Source organism: Equus przewalskii, chromosome 23 (assembly GCF_037783145.1).
Source record: "Equus przewalskii isolate Varuska chromosome 23, EquPr2, whole genome shotgun sequence".
Taxonomy (NCBI): Eukaryota; Metazoa; Chordata; class Mammalia; order Perissodactyla; family Equidae; genus Equus; species Equus przewalskii.
Window position 1 is genome coordinate 20,798,063 of NC_091853.1, and position 22,057 is coordinate 20,820,119.

A 22,057-nucleotide genomic window follows, 5' to 3' on the forward strand; every position below is an offset into this window, starting at 1 on the left:
TGATATTCATTATTCCCATAAGTTAAAACCCAACTTGTTTTATTCAAACCTAGGGGGGATACTGAATAACCACAGCCAACCCAATGGTCCCAGAGTTTCTCCATTTGCAAACTGGGCTGCAATTTTTAAAAGCACAAGGTGGGGAGAGTGTGAATAATGATGGAAAAGCAGGGTTTTTGAGACCACTGCTTACCAATTAAGAAGTACCATTTAACCAGGAAGGCATAGGAGGGAAAAGAAACCAACTGATGGCTTTTTAATACTGGTCTGAACTAACCACTAGGGAGATAGCGCCCCAGATAGATCCTGGGGGAAATCCTGCCCCAGCACCCCCTGCATAACTCAACCTGCCTCCATAGGTGTCTCTTCCAGATGGTGGAGGAAACAGGCTGGGCCCGATGGAGCAGCACCCTGCACTGAACCTCCAGATGTGGGTGCAGAGAAGAGAAAGCTGTTCTAGGCATGTTCCAACACAATACGGTCAAGAGGCAAGACAGCCAGGGTACACATTCCAAATCACCAAATTCCATTCCATGCTAAGATGATGGGAACAGCCACTGCAATCACCTGTAGGGCTTAATGATTTTCTGTCCGTATCTCAGGGCTCCTTCCCAGTCCTGCATGTACAGGCAGACGCCCATGGCCTGGTACATCATGTGCAGCATGTACACGTTACTGTCCTCGAACACCGAGCTCATCTTCTCCTGGCTGAGCTCGCAGATCTCCAGCAGCTCACTAGGGGGTGCTCTGGAGTCAAGGAAACGACAGGCCGGGCCCACCTGGCTTGCAGACTTCCCAGGACTGCCTTCAAGGAGTTATTTCATCCACTCTGCCCCTACCCTCACCCTCCAAAAAAGTAAATTACAGAAAGCCAAGCAAAAGTGAAAGGAATCACATTTTTCTTGAAGAAACAAACTAGGAAAAATGGGAAGACCTCAGCTGTTAAACACAACTCAAGAATTTCAGCCACAGGGAACAGACTCGAGTTCTGCTGTAAACATGGCTGATTAGGGTCACAAATCTTCAATCTTCCAATTAAATTTAAACCCTCACCCAAGCTGAGCACTTTAGCTGAAGCATTTTTAAGGAAGAAGTCCCCACCACGGGAAAGCTTTTTTTACACTGAGAGAAAACGTGCCTTTCTCCAATTTCCTTTTACTGGTTTTAGTTCTTCTCTCAGTAAAAAATCGCATGCCTTTTCAACACCCAAGAAAATGCTATAAGGTAGTGGTTAAGACTATAGATTGTAGTAGTCAGCAGACCTGGGGCAAAATCCTGGACCTGCCATGGTAAACTCTGTCCCTTGGGCAAATTAGTTGCTAGCTAAGAGTCTGTCTTCATCTGCTACAGGGGGACAGAACAGTCCCTTGTGAGTGTCCTTGTGAGATGAGGGGAGATAATACTCAAAGCCCTCAGCGCTGGGCCTTCCCCCAAATAAAATACCCAATAAAGGAGGGCCTTCAAGGAACTGTTCTCAACAGTTTTAGACAATAAAACTCTCCCGCTACATTAAGCTCCTGACCAAACTAGTCAAACAGGGAGAAGTAAGATAAGATCAACATCATAAAACTTTGATGTGGTTGACTCAAGTCATGGGGAGTCACCAAGTCTTTACACATTTTACTAGGAGACATTCTTCCTTCAAAATGCAGAATCTTAAACCCATCTTTCTTTGGTTCCCTCTTCCCAACTCTCCAACACCCCTGTAGCTGAGGGACACTTGAAAGGATATATTTGTAGTGCTTGGCCCTCCGGAACTCCTCGATGACATTGCGCGCATATCTGACCATGTCACGGATGGCTTCTGCCTTAGGGGGATCAGTGAGCTTCCGGATTTCCACCTTGGCCTTATCCTGAGGGAAAGGTCCACAAGTGCAAGGGCATTACCTCCCACGAAACCAGACTGATGGGGAAACCTCTCACATAGCACATTTTCCCAAGCAGAGGTAGAGGCTTGCCCGTTCTAAAGTTACAAAAGAACGACAGGAAATCAGGCAAGGAATCCAAGAGAAATTCAAAACTCCACTACCTTTTTACAAAAACAAACAAATGTATTAATTTTCTAGACAATCCTTATCTAGGCAGGACACCTAGGCCATGTTTCCGACGAGCAGAAATGTGTTAACACATCTACGAATCAAGAGGAGACAATAAGGAGAGGAGGCATCGATAATTTGGGCAATGTCACATAATTTGGGCAACGCCAAAGAATCCGCATATTTTGGTGAATAGGCTGGAAAGCCCGAAAACGATTTTCATGTACTTTTTCCCTTCCCTCTCTTTTGAGCAGTCATTTCTTTTCAAGAAATAGCCATTGGGCAGATCCTCTTCTTATTTGTACAGTGTAACAGAAATGTTTTCATCAGCTACGAGGAGCAGGTTGGAACAGAGACCTGATCTAACCGGATCCCCCTGGCTGTCTTAGTAAGGTGGGTTAAAGGGTCAAAAATACCAAAGGAGGAGACACCCCAAGTCAGACAGGGGCGATCACATGGCAGAAGGTCCTGAGACACAGAGCGTGGGCAGCGCCCTGGCCGGCTCAGGGGGCTCACCTTGTCCCTGGTGGTGCACTCCTGGCACTCGCAGGTGAAGAAGTAAGAGTCTCGTAAGCGGTCATTCCTATCTTCTGTTGGGTACAGGAGATCAATGTAGCTGGTAAAAACCTAAGGGGGTCCAAAAAGTTGACACCTCAGTCTGCTGCAGGTAAACTCGCTCCCTGTCCTTCCTCTGGCTCCGCCAACATCTGTGGTGGTCTGCTTGGAGGTCCTGAGGAGGACCACCGCTCAGGATACGCTCTTTACTTTAACATGCCGAATTCCTTAAACTCAGCAGCCCCTTGGTGTTGCCCTCCTTGGGGTGGACAGATAGGGCTTCTCCTCCCACCTTCGGCAGAAGCAAGGAGTCCCTAAAACAGTAGACTGGAGTAAAAGCACCCTCGCCTCTTTCCTCCCCAAACTTAGGGACGTGGAGAGGAAGCTGAGGACCTGTCCAGCAGATGCCTTTGACTGTGTATGAAAGCAACGGCCGCCGCCCCGCCACCATCCCCGCGGCAAAGACTCCACTCAGCCTTGGAGTTGGCCCTGCGCTGCGTCTGCCTGGCTTCTATTTAGCCTCTTTTAGTTCACAGTCAGGACGGCTCAGATGCATTGCTGGGTGGGTCAAGGGGGAGCATGAACACACACATACTGATATGTTTCCTTTTCTCCTTCCACCAGCTGGCAATGGAGCAAGAAGCTCGGCTCAGCAGGTTGGGACAAGTCAGCATGCTGCTTCTAGGACACAAGCATGCTGCTGCCTTTCCCAGCTGGGCCCAAGAGCTTGGAAAAGTCTTACCTTTGGGCTCCTGGGTCCTCCCATCTTTGCTTTTTTTCCTAATGGGGTCTATAAGAGACTTGGAGCTTACGGAGGAGGCTGGCATTAAACTGCCCATTATCTTCTCATGGGGATGGCTTTGCTGCTCATCCCACACCATCAGGCAAATGTCTGACTGAACAGATGGATGTCACACAGCTGTCAGCGTGCCAGCAACCTCGGGCACTGGCAGGCAGCGGGGGACTCCCAAGGGGCTAGGTGCTGCTCACAGGTGCTGCCAAGCTCTCCCTCACCCAAAGAGCGGTAGGGGAGACCTTGTGGCTCTTCTGACACCCTGGGGAATGAGCTTCTTCCTCTTTGAAGGGCGGGTCACCCCCAAAGCAGGGACTTCCCCGAAACGAGATTACTGCATTTCAGATTTGTGAGAACACTGGGGCAAACCAACAGGAGTAAGCTCTCCCTGCCTCCCGTGGCAAGAGCCTGCCTCAGTTCTTTGAAATGACTGACGGACACAAAGTGCAGCAAACAGAAGGGCCCAGAAGATGGCGACAAAGGCCGCTCAGTGTCACTGCTCAAGGTCCAGACAGAGCCAGGCTAGGTGACTGACTGCTCGTGTCTCCAGTCAGCCCACAGGAGCACGGGGGCCTGGTGACTGACATTCTGATTATAACTGTCTGTTCTAGAGGCATCAGGGCAGTCTCCACTATACATTTGGAAACCAAGACACCCAAACCCAAATCGGGATACCCTCACCATGATGAATCTAGCAACAGGTAGAAAGTCTAATGTGAACACTGGGCTTCAGGTCCCGGGCCAGCTGTGGGTCAGTTAACAAGTTCCAGAGAAAGTAAGACCTTTATCATTTAGCCCACTGATCATATTTAAAATTTAAAATACCCAGACATGCACTCACAATAGCATTAAAGATTATTCAACTGAAATTTAAAGTGTATGATGATATTCCCTAAAAATTTACGTGTCCTGCTAGGGATTTCATTTATCACACATGGAGCAATCTGCCAGGCCAGCCTCTTCGAGGTGAGATGTCTCCGCGAGCAGTCACAGAATCACAGCATGGGAAAGGAAAAGGGAACCACTGAGCAGGGGACAGAACACCGGGTCCTCTCCACGGCCCTAAGTTAAGGAGGGAAGCTAAGGGTGCCTCTTGGCCACAGCCCTACCAGTGGGTACAACCAGCCATGAATGCCCTCCCTAAAAGCCAAGCTCTCCGGAGTTCACGAAGTGAAATGCTGATGTGTTCCTGGAGTTAGAGCTCTTCCACCTCTGCTGAGGTGCTCTTTCTCTTTTAGATACAGTGCTTTTGACCTTTCTTGGGGAGCAAAACAGGCCAAAATTCACTAATCCAAAAGAAAAAAGAGCTCAAATTGAATCGTTTGGCAATAGGAATACCCAGACCCTGAACAGAATCAAATATTTCACATTGATCATTTTGGCAGTCTTCTTCCTCTATAAATCTCCATAAATCCTTGTGAGGAATTTAATTCAAATTTACTCTTTCCTGTTTTTTTCTTGGCCAAAGATGGAAATGGCGAGCACCAGGCGGAAGACAAAAGTCTGGGACTCTGAGCCACAGGCCACAAATCTGAGCATCAAGCCTGGCGGGTGTGAGGATGGACACAGCGTGACTGCTGGAGCCATTCACAGCCAGTCTTGTCCGGTGAGGCTGTGCTGGTTTTTCTACACTGTCCTTTACAACAGCTGTTTGAAGCACACGGCCACAGCCACCTTTGGCCACACACTCACCTCCTCTCCTGGGTTGATTTCCTGTACAGCTCTTACTTCTGCCAGGGTCCCCTTGTAGGTCACAATGACATTGGGGCAACAACTATGATTCATCAGTGCAACACTGTCAATCAGAAGAGAAAACCCAATATTCTCAGTGAGGCAGACAGACTGTTCAGGTAACTCCTTGGCTACTTACTTGCTAAGTTACAGGAACTGGGTTTTTGCAAGACATTAACAAAAAAATCTAATATTTGGCCATCGTATTTGAGGAGGTGGTTCTGCATGCATTTATAGTAATATCTAACATCTTAAACTTTAACAATATTGAAAAGGGAAATGTGCAATTCCAAATGGTGACGTCTAAACCAAAAACAAAGAGCACACAACAATAAAAACAGCAGAACAACAAATCCCGCAGAAATTCCTTCCTGTTAGAGGCAGGACTCAAAACCCAACTCCTGCAGTGAACTGCTCCTCCACCGTGCAAGACAAATGGGTTGTTATTTCCAAGCACTTTTTATAGTAGTGGATTATTTCTACCATCTTTTCTTCAGATGTTGAGAAATCGCCACGGTGGGAGATGCCAGCTTCCTAAGCGAGGGCTTGTGATCCCCCCAGAGACCTGGAGAAGCCCATCTGAGTCTCGCGGCACCTCAATTTCCTCATCTGGAAAATTGGGACACCACTGTTCCTGCTGCTCGCTGTCTGATTTTCAGGGCCGGCGAGGATAGAGAGATTCGCCTGTGCGAGGGGCTTTGAGCTTTCTGATTATATCAAGGTCAAAGTTCTGAGAACAGAAATTTCTAAACTACAGGGGAAAAGTGCTTGATCTCTGAAAATGCTGCCTTTGAAATCACAAGGCCGCTATGATTTCAGCCCAAAGGGATTTTTCCCCCAATTAAAACTGCCTGGAAACTGGGGCTCATATGGGCACTCACATCCATATGTATCACTGCTCTGGTGGCCGGTGTCACCTGCCTGAACCCTCAGTGACCAAAACCCCTCTCCTGTTTACCCCCAAAATACAAAAAAGCCAAGGAGTTGCAAAGCCTGATGAGGATGAGCTGCCCTGGGTTGTCTGGGTACGAGGGGGAGCCGTCCTCCACCGTGGGGTTGCTAGAGGGCTGAGTGACGTTAGTGGCTGGCCGTGAGCCTGGGACAACATGTAGCAACTTCCTTGTTTTGTCTTTGGGGATGGTCACCTCCGCCCTGCATCACAGCCCACCTGGCTCCCTAGTAAGTGGTGCACAGGGAACCAGACCCTAGGAAATACACAAATGCACCCAAAGTGGTTATTAACGGAAAAGCAGATTTCTAGAACCATCTTGCAGAAGTATTAAGTAACTCATTTCAAGACAGCTCCTCCATATCTTTTTAATGAAGGTGGGGGAAAAGGACCATAAGGCAAAGAACCTAAAACAACTCATGCTCTTGGTATCATTATTGTCTTGGCCATCATGGAAAAGGACGAAACAATACTGTAACTCTTATCCTTTCTTTCCGTCTTTAAGATACTGAGAGCAGAGACATTCCAGAGTTCATTTCAGGTTGTCAACAGGAGCCTTTCTTTTTTTCTTCTTCCTTCTCCCAGGGCAAAAGTTCAAAAGAGCCTTTCTCAAAAATACTTGTTTCCTCACTATTGGAATTCAAACTGCAGATGACACATTTTGGCCATAGGCTAGTAATATTACGTGAATAAATTTTTTTGTTTCTCTGGTTCAAGAAAGCCTATGACAGCTGCTCACGAGGCACAGAGCTGTACAGATCCATCCTTATGTTTCAGACCTGTACAAGGCCCAGAGCTGGGCAGCAACAGACACACACACACCAGGGGCGCACACATCACCCATGGCTAACGCACGGGTGTTAAGAGTTTCCTCCATCTGCTTCACCCAAAAGCCAAGGGGTCCTGTAGTACATATTAAGCAATTCCACTTTAGATGGAACTAATCCACACTGTGGATTCATTTAGACAAGGGATGCAGGAAGGGTTCCTCTGCTCCATTTGTAAAGAGGGGGCTTGATTTCAGGCGACTAAAGCGTTTTGAAAATACCCTTTCCGTCAAAGAGACAATGGCAAAGCCATTCTTGGCAATCTACTAAAGTCAGAGCCATAAAGATCTCCGTTTGTCAACTGGCTAGCCTTTCTTGAATTACTTGAGTATTCCCGAAGTAGAGAAAAAAAATCCTATAGTTCTTTGAAATTTTCCCCTCGTTCACCACTTTAGCATATTCTCCCTCCAAACTGTGCTGTGTCTATACTGGTATTTTTCAAAAACAACAGATGGAGAAGAAGCTCATATATTCCCTACAGAAGCCTATGGCCAATTCTTGGTTGCAAATTACTGTTTTACTTTTGAGTAAAAGAAACCCAAAGATTTCTAGAACGACAGATATGCAAAAAGCAAATTTCTCAGCAGGGCATGGGCTGTTCCTTCTGTGCACACTTTCAAATATTCTTTAATAACAGCTCTCTGCCCAGCAGGACTTAACAAGCAACTGTTCTCTTAACTACTACCTTCGGATCCTTAAATGGAGGGGAAATATTCTGAACTCTGGCAGAATTAAAAGGGCGTCTTAATTCACTTGGACTTTCATGTCTACCACACGCAGTTAGGCAGGTTGTTTAGAAATTTTTTACAAAAATCAAATTAGTGTTAAAAATAAAAGTAAAAAGACAAGAAATGAAGTCAAACTCCGCTTACTCGGGAAATATGGCTGATCCCAAATGAGAAAGTTCTTCGTCTTCGATTGTGAAGCCATTACAGTTAACCTGCAGTGAGGAAGGAGGAGAAAGAAAGAGAAAACTGAGCTAAAGCTTCTCTCTGGCTAGAAATCATTTCTTTTATTTTAACAAATTAGCTAGGAAGATGTTCTGGTTTAGCGATCGTCAAACCTTTCTTTTGGCCACAGTCTCCTTTGTTCAAACAAACTTTAACCATCAGTCACATGTGTAAACAAATAAAAGGATTGTCAGGGTTCAGGCCCTCCTTGGTCCAGCCTTCCCACCCACGTACACACAGTGGCCCAAGAATGCCACAGCCCCCTAAGGCTCCAAGGACTGAAGTCTGCATGTACGCATGGGAGTTAGGGCACCTGCGGTCTAAGCCCAGTTATGCCACAGATCTGTCATGTGATCTTCAGCCCATCACTGAGTGCCTGTCCTCGATTTTCTCCCGTTAAAAAAAAGCCACTTAATCCCCTGCCCATCTCATCCGGTCAGGTAGTAAATATGAAAGCCCTTATACAGCTAATCTAACTGCTCTCTATCCCCTTGAGAGGCAGAGAGGTCAAGGGCCTGAACTTAAGGAACTCAGACCTTTATTTCACATCTCAGCCAAATCAACCACTGGCCACTTTCTCATCCTTGAAAAGAAATGTTGCATTGAAAAATACCAAAGGCAACTCTCACTGTTCTGGAAGTCTAACTTAGAGCTAGCAGGCTAACAATTAGTAGTATACATCCTCAATTTTATGTTGTTCCATAAATTCATTCTTTCCGCAGACATTCATTGAGAGCCCTTATGTGCTGGAGGCGCTGTGCACAGAAGGATGAACGGGCCCAAACCCGTGCCCTCAAGAAACACCCAGTCTATTGGGAGATAATTCAGTGAGTGTTTCTCATTTGTATCTGAAATTTCAGAGTTGGAAGGGGACTCAGTCTCTTTACTTTTGAGATGGTGAAACTGAGGTCAGAGAGGAGCAGTGACTTGCCCAAAGCCTGGGGTAAACGCTGAGAGCCCTGCTCCTCCCCAGCTGCTGTGAAGGCTGTCTGTAAGGCATGTGTGCTGAACGATTTCATCCTGTGGGCTGGAACCATGCTCTTCAACACAGGAGAGCGCACTGGCACACTTCAGGCCAATGGATGGACTTTTTAAAATCAACATCCACGGAGCATTTATTCTGGACCAGGCACTATGCTAGGTACTGCATACTACCTTCTCATAAATTGTCAACACTACCCTGGCATAATCCACTTTACAGATATGGAAACTGAGGCTCAGGGAGGTCAATGATTAAGTAATTTGTCCAAGGCCATATAAGTAGCCAGCGGCAGAACAGGAGTCAGAATTCAAACTAGACACTCTGACAGCAAAACACAAATGTTTCTTTCCACTACACCATGTTTCTTCTAAAACTGTTCTGATCTATGAACGTCCACGTGGCAATTTTACTTAAAATTAAAGGGCCAACGTCAAAGGCTTGGAAGTCTTGGTACACAGAGAAGTAAAGGCTATGATGGGTTTGACTTGTACTTTTTACAATTCAACATATTTACAATCGTGTTTACCATTTTCAGCACAAAAAGAGACGATCACTGCAGGTTAGCAGAACCATACACAGCCTTTGTAATGCTGAGGGGCTAAGCATTTTCTAAGTAGAAAACTTAGCATACTGTTTTTTGTGCCAACTTCAGGTACCCTAACTTATTCTGTCATCAGGACATTAACCAGTTACCATTAACCTACAGCCATCAATCAACATTAGGTAAGGGTATATGAGGATATTCATTCATTCACTAAAATCTACTGGAGCAAGAACTATGCGTCTTGCACCTTACTAGGTACTGAATGATCCATATACGGCCTCAGACTGGACACTACGATGCCTCAGCAGTGTCTGGTACCCACGAGAGCACAACAAATGTTTGCAGAATGAAAACAATGAATGAAAGAATTTAGCAACAATTTTCACAACCAATCAAGGGACAGAGCTCCTGACTAACTCTAAGGGCTGGGAGACTTTGCCTCTTCGCCTCTTAGCCTCTTCCTCTGCATGGAGCCCAAGTGGACCAGCCTATGACTCCAGATTCCTTCAGGCTCGAATGTTCCGTGACCATCGGTCGGTTTATTCCCTCTGCCCTCCTCCTCTTTCTGTGGAAGAGTGAGGGTGTTACTTCATAAGTAAAGGCTCCTGTAAGCACAAGTGTCATCACTGTTCCTTTCTGGGAGGTGGTGATGATGTTTAAGCCAAACTGCATAGCAATTTGCCTGCTAGAAGGAAAGTGAACCTGCGTGTTAAGAAAGATGCATGGGCCATAAGCCTTTTTTTCAAGTCAAACCAGGCGTAAGTGCTTTGCTGAAGCTATTCTCATAATTAGCATTTAGACTAGATGTAGGCTGCACACCAAAAATACATTTCCCAACCATGCATATGTTCCCAGTGATTAAAACGCACCTCAGTGCTGTCGGAGGAGGACAGTCACCTTCTGCTGCCAGCTGTTGCTGGGCCACAAGTTAACCCACAACACCCTCTCATGAACCAGGAGGAGGAAAGAACTGAAAAGCTGGAACAGCGGACATGCAGCTGGGGGCTGAGGGGCAGGACCAGAGGGTGGCGTGGGGCTGGAACGGCATTTTTCATTTTTGCTTTAGATTTTTCTTTGGGGATACAGAATGCCCCTTTCAAATTTACATAAGAAAAAAGATACATGCGTGTGTGTATGTGTGTATATACAATCTCAGGATGGATATTATGATTTGGTAAATATAAATATAAAGTCTATAAAGGAATTAATTATCTATAGTTATATCTGTGTGCGTAGGGGTGTGTGTGTCTTTTTCCTGGATTTTCTGAGTCAGTCCAAATTTCAAAGACTCTGAGTCATTTTCACCACAAATATACTTCTGCTTGTGAGAGAAGCGCCTTGATTCTTGGTTAGGAAAATATGGGCCCACATCTACTACACCAACACTGAGAAGTCCTGTCAGCAGGCGCTTCTGTGCTGGAGGAAAAGTGACCTTTTTTCCAGAGCTAGAAGTAAAGAGACCCTATATTTATTTCTTCTCCCACATAACCATGCTTCATCTAATCCAGAAAAAAAAGTCAGGTATCTAGTTTTTAAAAATATATAACAGAAGTCAATTCCTGAACCTTCCACTCTCACCCAAATCCAGCGTCTGAGGACACTTAGGCAAGTATGATGCAAATCCAGGATGATAGGATGAAAATCAGGAAGGTTTCTTATCACTTCTAGTTTAACACTTATAACTGGGACCTATTTTTCCTTTTACAAAGAACGGCATTTTTTTCTGATTATGACAGTCACACGACAGAACTCTATCTATAGAAACATAAAGTCTATCAAGGAATTCACCAAAAGGCTAACAACGGTTCCCTTAGAGGTGAAGCGGGTGGGAGAAGGAATGCAGACTCACTTCTTTCTCCTTTATATGCGTCATTTTTAAAGTGGAAGGAAGAATTATGAGTGTTTTTTTTTTTTTAAAGATTTTATTTTTTCCTTTTTCTCCCCAAAGCCCTCCCGGTACATAGTTGTATATTCTTCGTTGTGGATCCTTCTAGCTGTGGCATGTGGGACGCTGCCTCAGCGTGGTCTGATGAGCAGTGCCATGTCCGCGCCCAGGACTCGAACCAACGAAACACTGGGCCGCCTGCAGCAGAGCGCACGAACTTAACCACTCGGCCACGGGGCCAGCCCCTATGAGTGCTTTTTATCTTTTTCTTGTTTTCAGTGTTTTCTTAAGTTATAAATGCTCATTGTAGAAAATCCAGAAAATCATCCAAAGAAAAAAAGGAAAACTTTCCGACAACTCAGAAGATAACCAACTGTGAACTTCCATTTAATCTTTTCCTAAGTATATATGTACATTTTTATATTATACACATTTTTTATTCTGCTTTTACATTTAACGTATCATCAATGTTTTCCCATGTCTTTAGACATTCTCTGAAATATAACTTACAAAGGTTATATAACTTTCCACCATAAGGCTATGCCATAAATTATACACCAAACTCCTACTGATGGCCATTTATAATATTTCTTTCTCTTCTTCTTTTTTTTTTTTTAAAGAACCCCACAATACAAAATTTGTGTGCCAATCTCTGACCATAATCTCTGATTATTTCCTTAGGACAGGTTCCTGGAAATGGAATTACTGGGTCAAAGCTTATTCTGCTCTAAGTCAAAATTTGTTCTAAGACAAAAATATGTAAGGACCCACCCAAGCTCTTATGTTTCTAGAGACTGAAGTTTCTGGCAGGGGAATGTAGCTACTTGCACCCATCAAGCAGTACTCCAGTATTTCTCTGTCTGGGAAGGTCACCTTCAACTGGATGCCCAGCTTGTAGGGGAAAACACAAGGATGTATGAGGGAGAGAAATCCAGTCTGGCAAGTTGTGCCAGGAAGGGCCACTCTTGAAATAACAGGGAGACTGAAACAGCCAGATCACGCATTCAGCCGAAAGGTGACACCTGCTCCTTCTTCCCTTGTCCTAACAATGTCCCAGCTTTGGCCTTTCCACACGGCTGGTTTCCAGTTCTTCAGTCGCTTTTAAGTTCCTCTTGTCTAGAAGCCTCTCTAATTTTTTATTATATCTGATTTTGGTAAACCTAGGCTTCTCTAAAGGAAATTTCTTAGCAACCGTCAGGAAAGACTTCAGGTATTAGACCCACCTGGGCTCCTCTCTATGGTGACTATCTATCCTAGGGCCATCAGAGAGAGCCTCCCACTTGGGGACATCTGTATACACCTCTGCTTTGTCAACACAGTGGTGGGGGGAGTAAAAAAAAAAGCACGACTGTCAGAATGGAAGGTTTAAGAGGAGGAAAGTAAAATGTAATGTAGGCGCCTCAAATGGTCTTCTCTTTTCAAAGATCTTACAGCACCGGGGCTCCGGCAACTCCTCTGTTTTTATAAACTCTCCAGCAGCAGCAGAAGCAGAGGCAAACTTCCTATGCTCCACCCATCAGTGAGGGCCAGCCGAGAGAGGACCTGAGCCGCTCAAGGTCACCTAGCAGGCTAAGCAAAACAGGGTCCAACAGGTCAAGAGCCTTGTCGTCAAGTTGATCCCATCATTCTATTTCCATTCAACTTCACTGACTGTGTGCTGGGGAGAGGGGCTTGGAAAAGGAAAGGCTAGACTAAGTGTTACCTGATGCTGACCTTCTTACCTGAGCAAAGAGTACTACCAGGCTATCATTGTCAGGGAATTCAAGGTGCTTGGAGTAAAAGTGATGGAGAGCGGCAATGTCACTCTGAATCAAATCCTTCTTCTCATTGTCTAATTTCTCCAGATCTGTGGATGAACAGTCCGTTATTCACCAGGTAGAAAATTCTTGATTTCTAGCTACATCCTTTTTTTCACTTTAGTAAGTGGCATGAGGGGAAGGAAAAAAAATGTAGACCCCTAGAAAATGTTCTTCCCATCACTTGGTCTAACTGATATGCCCTGAGGGAAGAAGGGCATGCCATTTCTTTCTCCTCTTCCTCTGACAACTGGAAATCACTCAGCACATGAAATTTCAACTGACCATTAGCAATGAGGTCAGGAATAAGTGGCAGTGACTGATAAACAGCTTCAGTCTAGTCAAGGGCCCCCCAATTGGCCGTGGAATCAGTGTCATGGTCAAGAAACTGGATGGCCCCTGATTTAATGCCTTTCATTAAGGACATTAGCTGTTTACAGGACTGCAATTCAGCAAAGGCCCAAAAATATTCAGCATGCCAGGAGAGCCAGCAGGAGATAGCTTGAGATGCAATCCTTCATCCTGCGAGTTCCTCCTTTCCCTGAATTATTTCCTAGTAATCCTGTCAACTCAAAAAAAAATTATAGTCATTTTTCAAAACAGCATACAAATCTAAATAAAAACTAATAATTAAGAAGTCATCACCATCACTAAGAATACAAGCGACCCCTTTCTTCCTTCAGTCCCGCCTAATCCACAATAAATGTGTGGCTAAAATAACTCCTCAGCCAGTCACAGGAATACTTACGTGATTCAAACTCCTTCACAGCTAACAGTTTCTCGGAAGGTGTTCTCTCGGCATGGATTTTCTAGTAATTGGGGAAGAAATCAGGCAGATACAGATTTTAACAAGCAGTGCAGAAAGTGGCACTTTCACTTTTACATCCACATGAAGAAAAAGCAACAATTCTCAATGAAGTAAAGAAGGCCATCCAAGGAGTCCGCCACTGGGGCCCTGAGAGTGTTTGCCCAACACCGAAATCCAAAAGACTCTTTTGAAAAGCTTTTTAAAGTGTCTGCCGCGTTCCTACCACTCTGATAATGCCCTGCACACAGTAGGCTCAAAAATGCTTGTTATGGGAAAGAACACTGGCTAGAAAACAACTTTTTAGGGCCCCGACTTAAAAGGACTGAGTCGGCAGATGAACCATCCTATTTATTATTTCTCCTTCTAAAAAGGAACAAAATCAAACCCCCCATCCATTTTACACTTTCTTTAAGCATAGGCTAAAATGATCTCAAATTCTGTGTTTCAAAAAGAACACTTTTGGTTGTATCTGTGAGCCCGGATTCACTTTAAACGTGTTGCTGGCTTTGTTCTAGACACCCCAAGAGGAGCTAACAATAGTAAACCCGCTAGGCTTTGAGGACATGAATAAACTTGGTGTTGACAAGAGTTCAAAAGCAGAGCTCAAGAGCTGGCCCGAGGCCGCGTCTTTGTAATCTGGCTATTCAATTTGGGGATACAGGTGGTCTGGCAGGGCGCTCTCACCTCCCTAGTTAACATGTTAAGCTTCCCCTTGGTAGTTGGGTAGCCTGTCTCCCCTAATCCTTTGCAAGCTACTAGAATACAAATGGTCTGCTTTTTTAATCATCAAGTCCTATAGAGATGAAAAGATGGCCAGGTAACTTTCCATTTAATAGACTATTAGTAGGAGCAGTAATTATAATAAAAGTTGAATGAAACTGGTATAAACTCATCATAGCATTCCGACCTCCCTCCTGGTGCCAAAATAGTTCAATAGTTCTTTTTTGGAGTCGAAATCTTCCATTCACGGGATACGCTCCATAAGATTCATAAGTCATCTTGCCTGGGGAGGCTTTTCATTCAGGAAAGTACACCAGCTTCTTCTGAATTCTTACCCTCAACATTATAAATGACATCAATGAGTTGGGGGTGGGGGAACCAGCAGATTGGTCACTCAATGCTCCCCAGATGCTCAGAGATCTAATCTGATGGTTTATTTACCCGATGCCTCACCCGATCACACCAGTTCCTCCTACCCCTTCCTTCTGACCAAGGACTCCGCACGTATTTAAAGATAATTGCTACTGAGGATCCCAAAGTTAACCTCCTCCAGGGAAAACAATTCTGATTTTTCGCTCTCACTTCACAGGCAACCCTTGAATGCCTTCGGTTACCCTGAGCTGGTGAAGTGGCATTTCTGCAGGCGCCTGACCCAAGCTGAACAGAACGGAACAATGACCTCAGAGGTCGGAAATGCTTGACTTCTGTTTATGCGGCCCAGGATCCTGACTTGGTCTGGGGACAGCTATGTGCTACTCATTACCATCACATTTGGCTTGGATAAAAAACAGAAAATTGTAAAGGTTGGGGAGGTGGCAGGTATAAAGAAGATGTGGATGAAATTTCAGCTTTAAAAGACTGACAGGACAGAGGCCTTCCCTACTACTAACTGATTATTAGCGAGCACCTCCAAGGAGAGATACCTCCTAAGCACACGGCCTATTTCATTGGGTCACAGGGACAAGTCCTATGGGGTTTGGAGACCGGGCATCACATTATCATGTGATCAGTCAAGACTGACCAAACCCGGGAAGGCAGCCAGCGCCGCATCATCTTTGGAGGAACTGTTTGATGCCCATTGTCTGTGCCCACCAGAGGCACTTCTTTCTTTCCTCCTTCTTCTTCCTTTTACCCTCTTCCTCTCTCCCCTTGCCTCGATTTCTACTTTTCCACTCCTTCTCTTTTTTCTTCTTTGCATATGCCACGCTGGTTGTTCCATCCCACTGCTTGCCTGCCTAGGCACGAGCAAGCCAGGAGACAGGGAAGAGAACGACATGGCAGAGGATGGTGAGGGGGCGGGAGGGGAGTGGGCAGCATGCTCTCTGTCAGAAAGAAAAGGGGAAAATCTCGAACCCCCGCAGGCCGGTCGGTCAGGTTCCCTAGGACGCTCTAACTATTTTCATTCCGGTTTCCATGCCTTGAAAGGCCATATTTTTCTATGTAAACCTGTCTCATGAAAAGCTCAGAATTTAATGGCTGTGGCTATGTTCCTGGCCTGGGACAGGCGACATCTTAGTTGCACAGGGCAAATTCAAACCGGTTTATGCCTGGAGTGCTGTTCCCACCCCTGTCCATATGGATGTGACAGGAAATAGAGTCCAAGAATGTTTGAAAGAATGTTTCACAAGAGATGATCACCATAAGTCAGTTACTCATCTTTCTGACCTTGAAGAAAAAAAATAAAACAAAATGCACTTGAATATGATCCCATTTCCTCACCTGTTTGGCCAGAATCCTTGCAGTTAGCCTTACGGTCTCTGAGGGATTCCAGTTCTCCCCAAAAACAACCATGGGAGAACATTCCAGCTTGTGCATGGGCCAATCTTCTTTCTGGAAAGGTTAAAAAAAATTATTAAAAACACACACACACTCTGGAATAAAGTGCAGGAAGAGAGGACACAGTAAGTCCTCCTAGTTAAGGTCAAGTGAAATATGTTTCCTTTTGGAAAACACGACGATGCTCACAAAAGCTAGAGAGAAAAACATCCTTTAAGATAGATATGGTTGTTTAACCTTGACTCGGGCCCGGCCAAGGTTGTTGGGATGAGAAAATGTGCTTTGTGCTTTTTCATCAAGCATCTCATGTCTTTCATCTCGCTCCTCATTATTCCAAACAACACATATACATTTCCACTATCTGCGGAAGTTGTCGACTCATAGGAGTGAGTGATTTGGGCATTAGCCATTGCTTTGGCTCTGCTCCCTTACAGTTGTGTTCCGGCTCTGACAGTGGACAGACCCAACAACTAGTCCCCTTTTATAGGTGACAAAAATGGAACACAAATGAGGGCTTTGTCAAGGGCTCTCAAAGAATCCGTTATGGGCACCTACTGGGAATATCTAGGAACACAGACTTCCTAAAGATTCACTTGACCAAATAGGAAAACGATTTCTTTCTATCACATGTCTTGAAGCTTTTATTGCCCAGGTTGAAGGGCAAAGGATGTACACTCGTGACTGGAAGGGTGGAGACGCCATCAACTGAGACGGGGAAGGCTGAGGGAAGAGAAGGACAGCACGGGGTTGCGGAGGCCGGGAAGAAAGCGCTCTGAGGCGGCGGCCGTAAATGATGATGCTAGCGCTGGTGACAGGGTTAGCGTGGGATGCCTGAGAACTGATGGCACATCATGGAGGTCATGGCTGACTCTGATAAAAACCAGTTTTGGTGACATGATGAGGATGAGAAGCTGCTTGGAGTGGATTCAAGAGAATGGGAGGAGATGTGGACACTGGGAGAAATGGGGCAAAGGCACAGAGGACGGAGGAGGGGGAGTTATCTTTGGGATGAGAACTATCAGAGCACATTTTGGTACTGATGGGAGTCTTTGCACACTCTCTCACAGTGGAATGGGGTACTGCCTTGTTCTTCCCTCAGCCTTTCCCATCTCAGAAAACAGCAAGTCCATTCTTTCAGATGCTCAGGCCAGATATCCACAGACTCCTTGCCACCTCTCTCTCCCTCACACTCCGCATCCAGCTGTCTGGAAAATCCACCGTCTCTGCCTTGAGAACACATCTAGTCTCATCACTTCTGACCACCCCCACCTTCCTACCCTGTCACAGCCCCGACGCCTCTCATGGAATTAGCCCTTGCCTTCTACCCAGTGCCCACTTCTGCCCCTGCCCCCTACCAACTGTGGTCAGTAGAGCAGCCAGAGTAATCAATCCTATTCAACAAAACTCAGATCATGCCAGTTCTCGGCACAGAACCATCTACTGGCTTCTCACCTCAAAGCAAAGGCAAAGTCCTAAAACTGACTTACGAGGCCACACAAGATGGGAGACCCATCCGCTCCTCTGACCTCATCATCTCCTACCAGGCTCTCCCTCGCCTCACTCCACGTCGCCCACACGGTCTCCTTGTCCTTTGAACAGACCAAGCACGCCCCTGCCTCAAGACCTCTTACGATTGCTGTACTTCCCAGCTAGAACCCTCTCCCCCTAGATGTTCATATCGCTCCGTCCCTCACTCCTCCAGGTCTTTGCTCCAATCTCACCTCTTCAAGATACCTGCCATGAACACTCAGTCAAAAACAGCACTCTCCCCATCACTCTCCGTCTCCTGGCTTTGTGTTTCTTCTTAGTACTTCTCACCGCCTGATATATTACATTATTTATTAGTTTTTTGGTTTAGTATCTGTCTCCTCCCATTAAAACAAAGGGACTCAGTCTCTTTCGTTTGCATGCATAACCCCAGAACCTAGAACAGCGCCTGACATTTACCAGGCACTCAGTAAAGTTGTTGAATGAATGAAGATGTCTCCCTCCACCCTCCCCTCCACCCCCATCCCAAGGAGGAAGCACATGATGCCACTAAGTGATTTACTGAAGTATGTACATGGTACAGAACCTTGGCTCAAATTCTGTGCCGAGATGTTCTGCAGAGTTCAATAACGCTGTGCCGAATATAACTAAGAGCAGGGAGAGGAAGAAATGACAAGACATGCACAAGGAGAAGAGGATCTGTTTTTAGCCAAAGTCTAAAATGACAGCACAGTGATGAGGCAAAGAGGTAGGAACAGGTGGGTCCAGCTCCCTGCAGACAAACCAGCTCCCTCTCCAGATGCAAAGCAAAAAGGAAAAGACAGAGGGCTTCAGGCCTGGGGATATCTGAGGGAAATGGAGACCACCAGCCGGGGACAGATGGATAATTAACATCTATGAACAATCGTCCGCTATGACCCGGGAACTCGAAGAGAAGGGCTTTGCAGGGCCTTTAAGATGCTGGTTTTCTAAATTATAGGTGGTGTCTTTGGTGTTTAACAACCATGAGCTCCTGGGAGAAAGTTTAATATTAACCTTTCTTAATATGATTCAGTTATTATTTATTAATAGAATTAATTTATTAATATAATTAATATAAAATTAATGTTAATATAAATAATACAATGTTGACATTTATTGATGCAAATGTCCTCAAAGGGAAGAGAGGCTAACTACAAGGAACGCTCTGGGAGGAGAGCAGAGTGCTGTCAAGCAGGAGGACACCGTTCTGGGGCTCTCAGGAAACCTACATTCTTATCCCTGCTCCTTGGCAAAGAAGCTACATGACACTAGGCAGGACTCTTAATCCCTGTGCATCTGTATCCCGGGCTGTAAAGAACATGATCCCTAAGTTACTTAGCAGGTCCGGAATCCTGAGTCTAGGATTTTACACCTTCCAAGAGTGATAATCAGACACATAGATTGAAGAATACCAAGAAATGCAGGACCTTCAAACAGGGATAACCAGGCATTTGTGCAACCATAAAAGGTCATTGTGAGCATCCAGTAAGCTCCTCCACGAGAAGCACTTAGAACAGCGCCTGGCACACCGTGCACTCTCAACAATGGTGGTAACTGTTCATTTACTGGCTCATTCATTCATTCAATAAGGCCTGCAACGGACCCGAGAGGCAGGGATGGGAGATGAAGTCTCTGACTTTAAGTAGTTTCTGACTATGTCAGAACACAAGGTCGAAGTAAGACAACCTGTAATGTCCCACACACAGCAGTTAGATCAGAGAGCTGGATAAATTCAAGGAAATGCAGAATGACGTAAGTTGTTCAAGGGAAATTCACCAGGATAATAAATTGTCACTTTCTGTTGGAAGGTGATGAGAGATGTGGATTAAGGGAGGATTGACAGAGCTGTATCACAGGGGCACTACTCAGCTTAATTATTAAAAAAGAAAGGTAGAGGAGGATGGCGTCTGGAAGAAATGTCAGATAGGTTCTGAGCAAATCTCAACACACCTTCTTCATTCATACAGATGGTTCGCACATCTTAGAGAAACTGACGGGCAATTTGCCCATAAGAAACTACAAACAGCTTGGACAAAATTGAAAAGGAATTTCAGCCAGCCTGATGAATAAGAATGAATGTTATCAATTTATAGTTTGTTTTTGTTCTTGTTTTCTTAGTAGTGGCAGTTTCTTTGTACAGAGAATGGTTTTGCAACACTTTATGCTTTTTAAAACATTTTTGTCAGTTTTTCTAAAACTTTTTCTACTATGTTTCTTCAAAAGTCAAGCTATTACTCCTGCCACGATTGCAATCTTTATAAAATTTTATGTAAACTTGGATCCCATTTTCCAGAAAAATAATACAGTCATGCGCCACATAACAACGTTTCAGTCAACTACAGACAGCACATATGACAGTGGTCCCATAAGACCAGTACCATGTCGCCTAGGTGTGTATGGGCTATACCACCTAGATTTGTGTGTAAGGACACCCTATGATGTTCGCACAATGAAATCGCCTGACGATGCATTTCTTGGAATGTATCCCTGCTGTTAAGCGACACGTGACTGTATATAAATAAATGCATACATAGGAAGGATTCAGAAAGACAGCCGCCAAAGTGCTACCAGTGATTTTCTCTGGAAGGATAAGATTATGGAGACTTTTTCTGTTCTTCTTTCAGTCTGTACCTTCTGATTTTTCTATAATGAGCATAGATGATTTGTGCAATAAACAAACAAATCTACGTAAAAGTAAGACGGAATTTTTTTGTATCCTTTATAAACTTCTAATTCATTTTCAGCCACTGTAATAACAACTCTGCATGATTTTGCTTTTTGTGCTTGGACAAAAATGCTTAAAGATGCAGAGAGAGTTGCAAAATTGTCTCAGGGTGTACCAGCATCTCCCACACTGGAAGAAAAGAGTGATTGTTACGTCCTCCAGTTTTCTGCTAAGCAAATGATACATTGTCTTCCTGGAGAAGCAGATCGGATTTTTATTGTGAAGTCCCCTTTTCTAACTCTTGCATTCGGTGTTTCTCTTGTAATGGAGCTTCCAAAACAGACATAGTCTACTTGTACACATGCATATGTGATTTCCTGAAATGTGGAATAGCATGCATATGTGATCTCTTAAAATGTGGAATGGTAAGAAAATGCCACAGGATTTCTGCTTTCCATTACATTACCTTCGAGAGGAAGAGTGCAAAAGGAATCAGGTCCATACAGACCAACTCACACAAAATGACTACTGTCACCGAACCCCAGCATGAGGACAGAAGCTTTGTTTTATATTTCCATAAAAGAGTGATGGGATTCATTCATTCATACACATTTTTTCCTACCAGTGACGTTAAACACTTAGAAAGAAGAGTGGCTTGGTTGAGATGCTTCCTATGTCTGGGTTAAGAGACCAAAGCTAATTTAACGAGGATTAGACCTACGACTCTGGCCCCACTCACTAACGACCCACAACAACGACAAGGTCATGTGAGCATTTCTCAAACATCTTCTACATTTCAGTTATTTTCTAGTTGATCAAAGTCAAGAATTTTCTCACATCTTGAGTCACATGCTCCTCACACAGGCTTTTTTTATCCCCATCGGGGCACGCTCCTTCCTACTTCCAAAAGCACACTCATAGCCCATGACCTCCATTTCCAAAACACAAACAGATTTTTTTCTATTTGTTAATGTTTAAAAAATAATACCCTACATGCAACCCTAGAATGTTCTCCTCCACAGCGATTCCTCTATACAATAACTCTCTAAAACTATTCTCTTGAACGTGTCATGGTACAATTTAATGAAGAAGTGTGAATAACACACTTAGCTTTCTAGGCATATTTATAAAAATAAATAGAGTTCATTAAAACACACAGGTTACAAAACAAGCCTAACTAAAAAGGAATTTCGATTTCTTTTATATTTCCTCCCATTATCCTTTCATGCATCATCAATTAAAATCTTTCCTCTGGCAGGATCACACTGAGTCAAGTGAATGAAGAGGGAAGTAAACAGGACGAGACACCTATAGTCAGATTATATAAAATAAAGCAAAATCCTAATGCACCGAAGATAGAACAGAATAAACATAGTGACTGGGATCTCCCAAGATGCTGTATTCTGTCGAAACAGGAAACCCTCCAGGAGGAACGTGTGCCTTGGCCCTCTTGGAGAGGTTTCTGGCAAAGACAACAGCACTGAAGGGGCTCTTGGATTTCACGTCCATCAAAGGCCACTTCTCTTTCTTT

At 44.6% G+C, this 22,057-nt stretch overlaps 1 protein-coding gene across 1 annotated transcript in view; it reads right to left on the bottom strand.

The window, feature by feature from the left end:
* The window catches only part of SMYD2 (SET and MYND domain containing 2), a 48,606-nt gene that overhangs the window by 4,286 nt on the left and 22,263 nt on the right, over positions 1–22,057 (bottom strand). Inside the window, exons 3-10 of the mRNA XM_070591275.1 lie at positions 16,296–16,406; positions 13,797–13,857; positions 12,974–13,098; positions 7,764–7,831; positions 5,077–5,179; positions 2,553–2,663; positions 1,733–1,853; positions 568–742 (exon numbers count right to left, since the gene is read on the bottom strand). Coding sequence (XP_070447376.1) covers positions 568–742; positions 1,733–1,853; positions 2,553–2,663; positions 5,077–5,179; positions 7,764–7,831; positions 12,974–13,098; positions 13,797–13,857; positions 16,296–16,406 — 875 coding nt within the window. The remainder of the gene's footprint in view (positions 1–567; positions 743–1,732; positions 1,854–2,552; positions 2,664–5,076; positions 5,180–7,763; positions 7,832–12,973; positions 13,099–13,796; positions 13,858–16,295; positions 16,407–22,057) is intronic.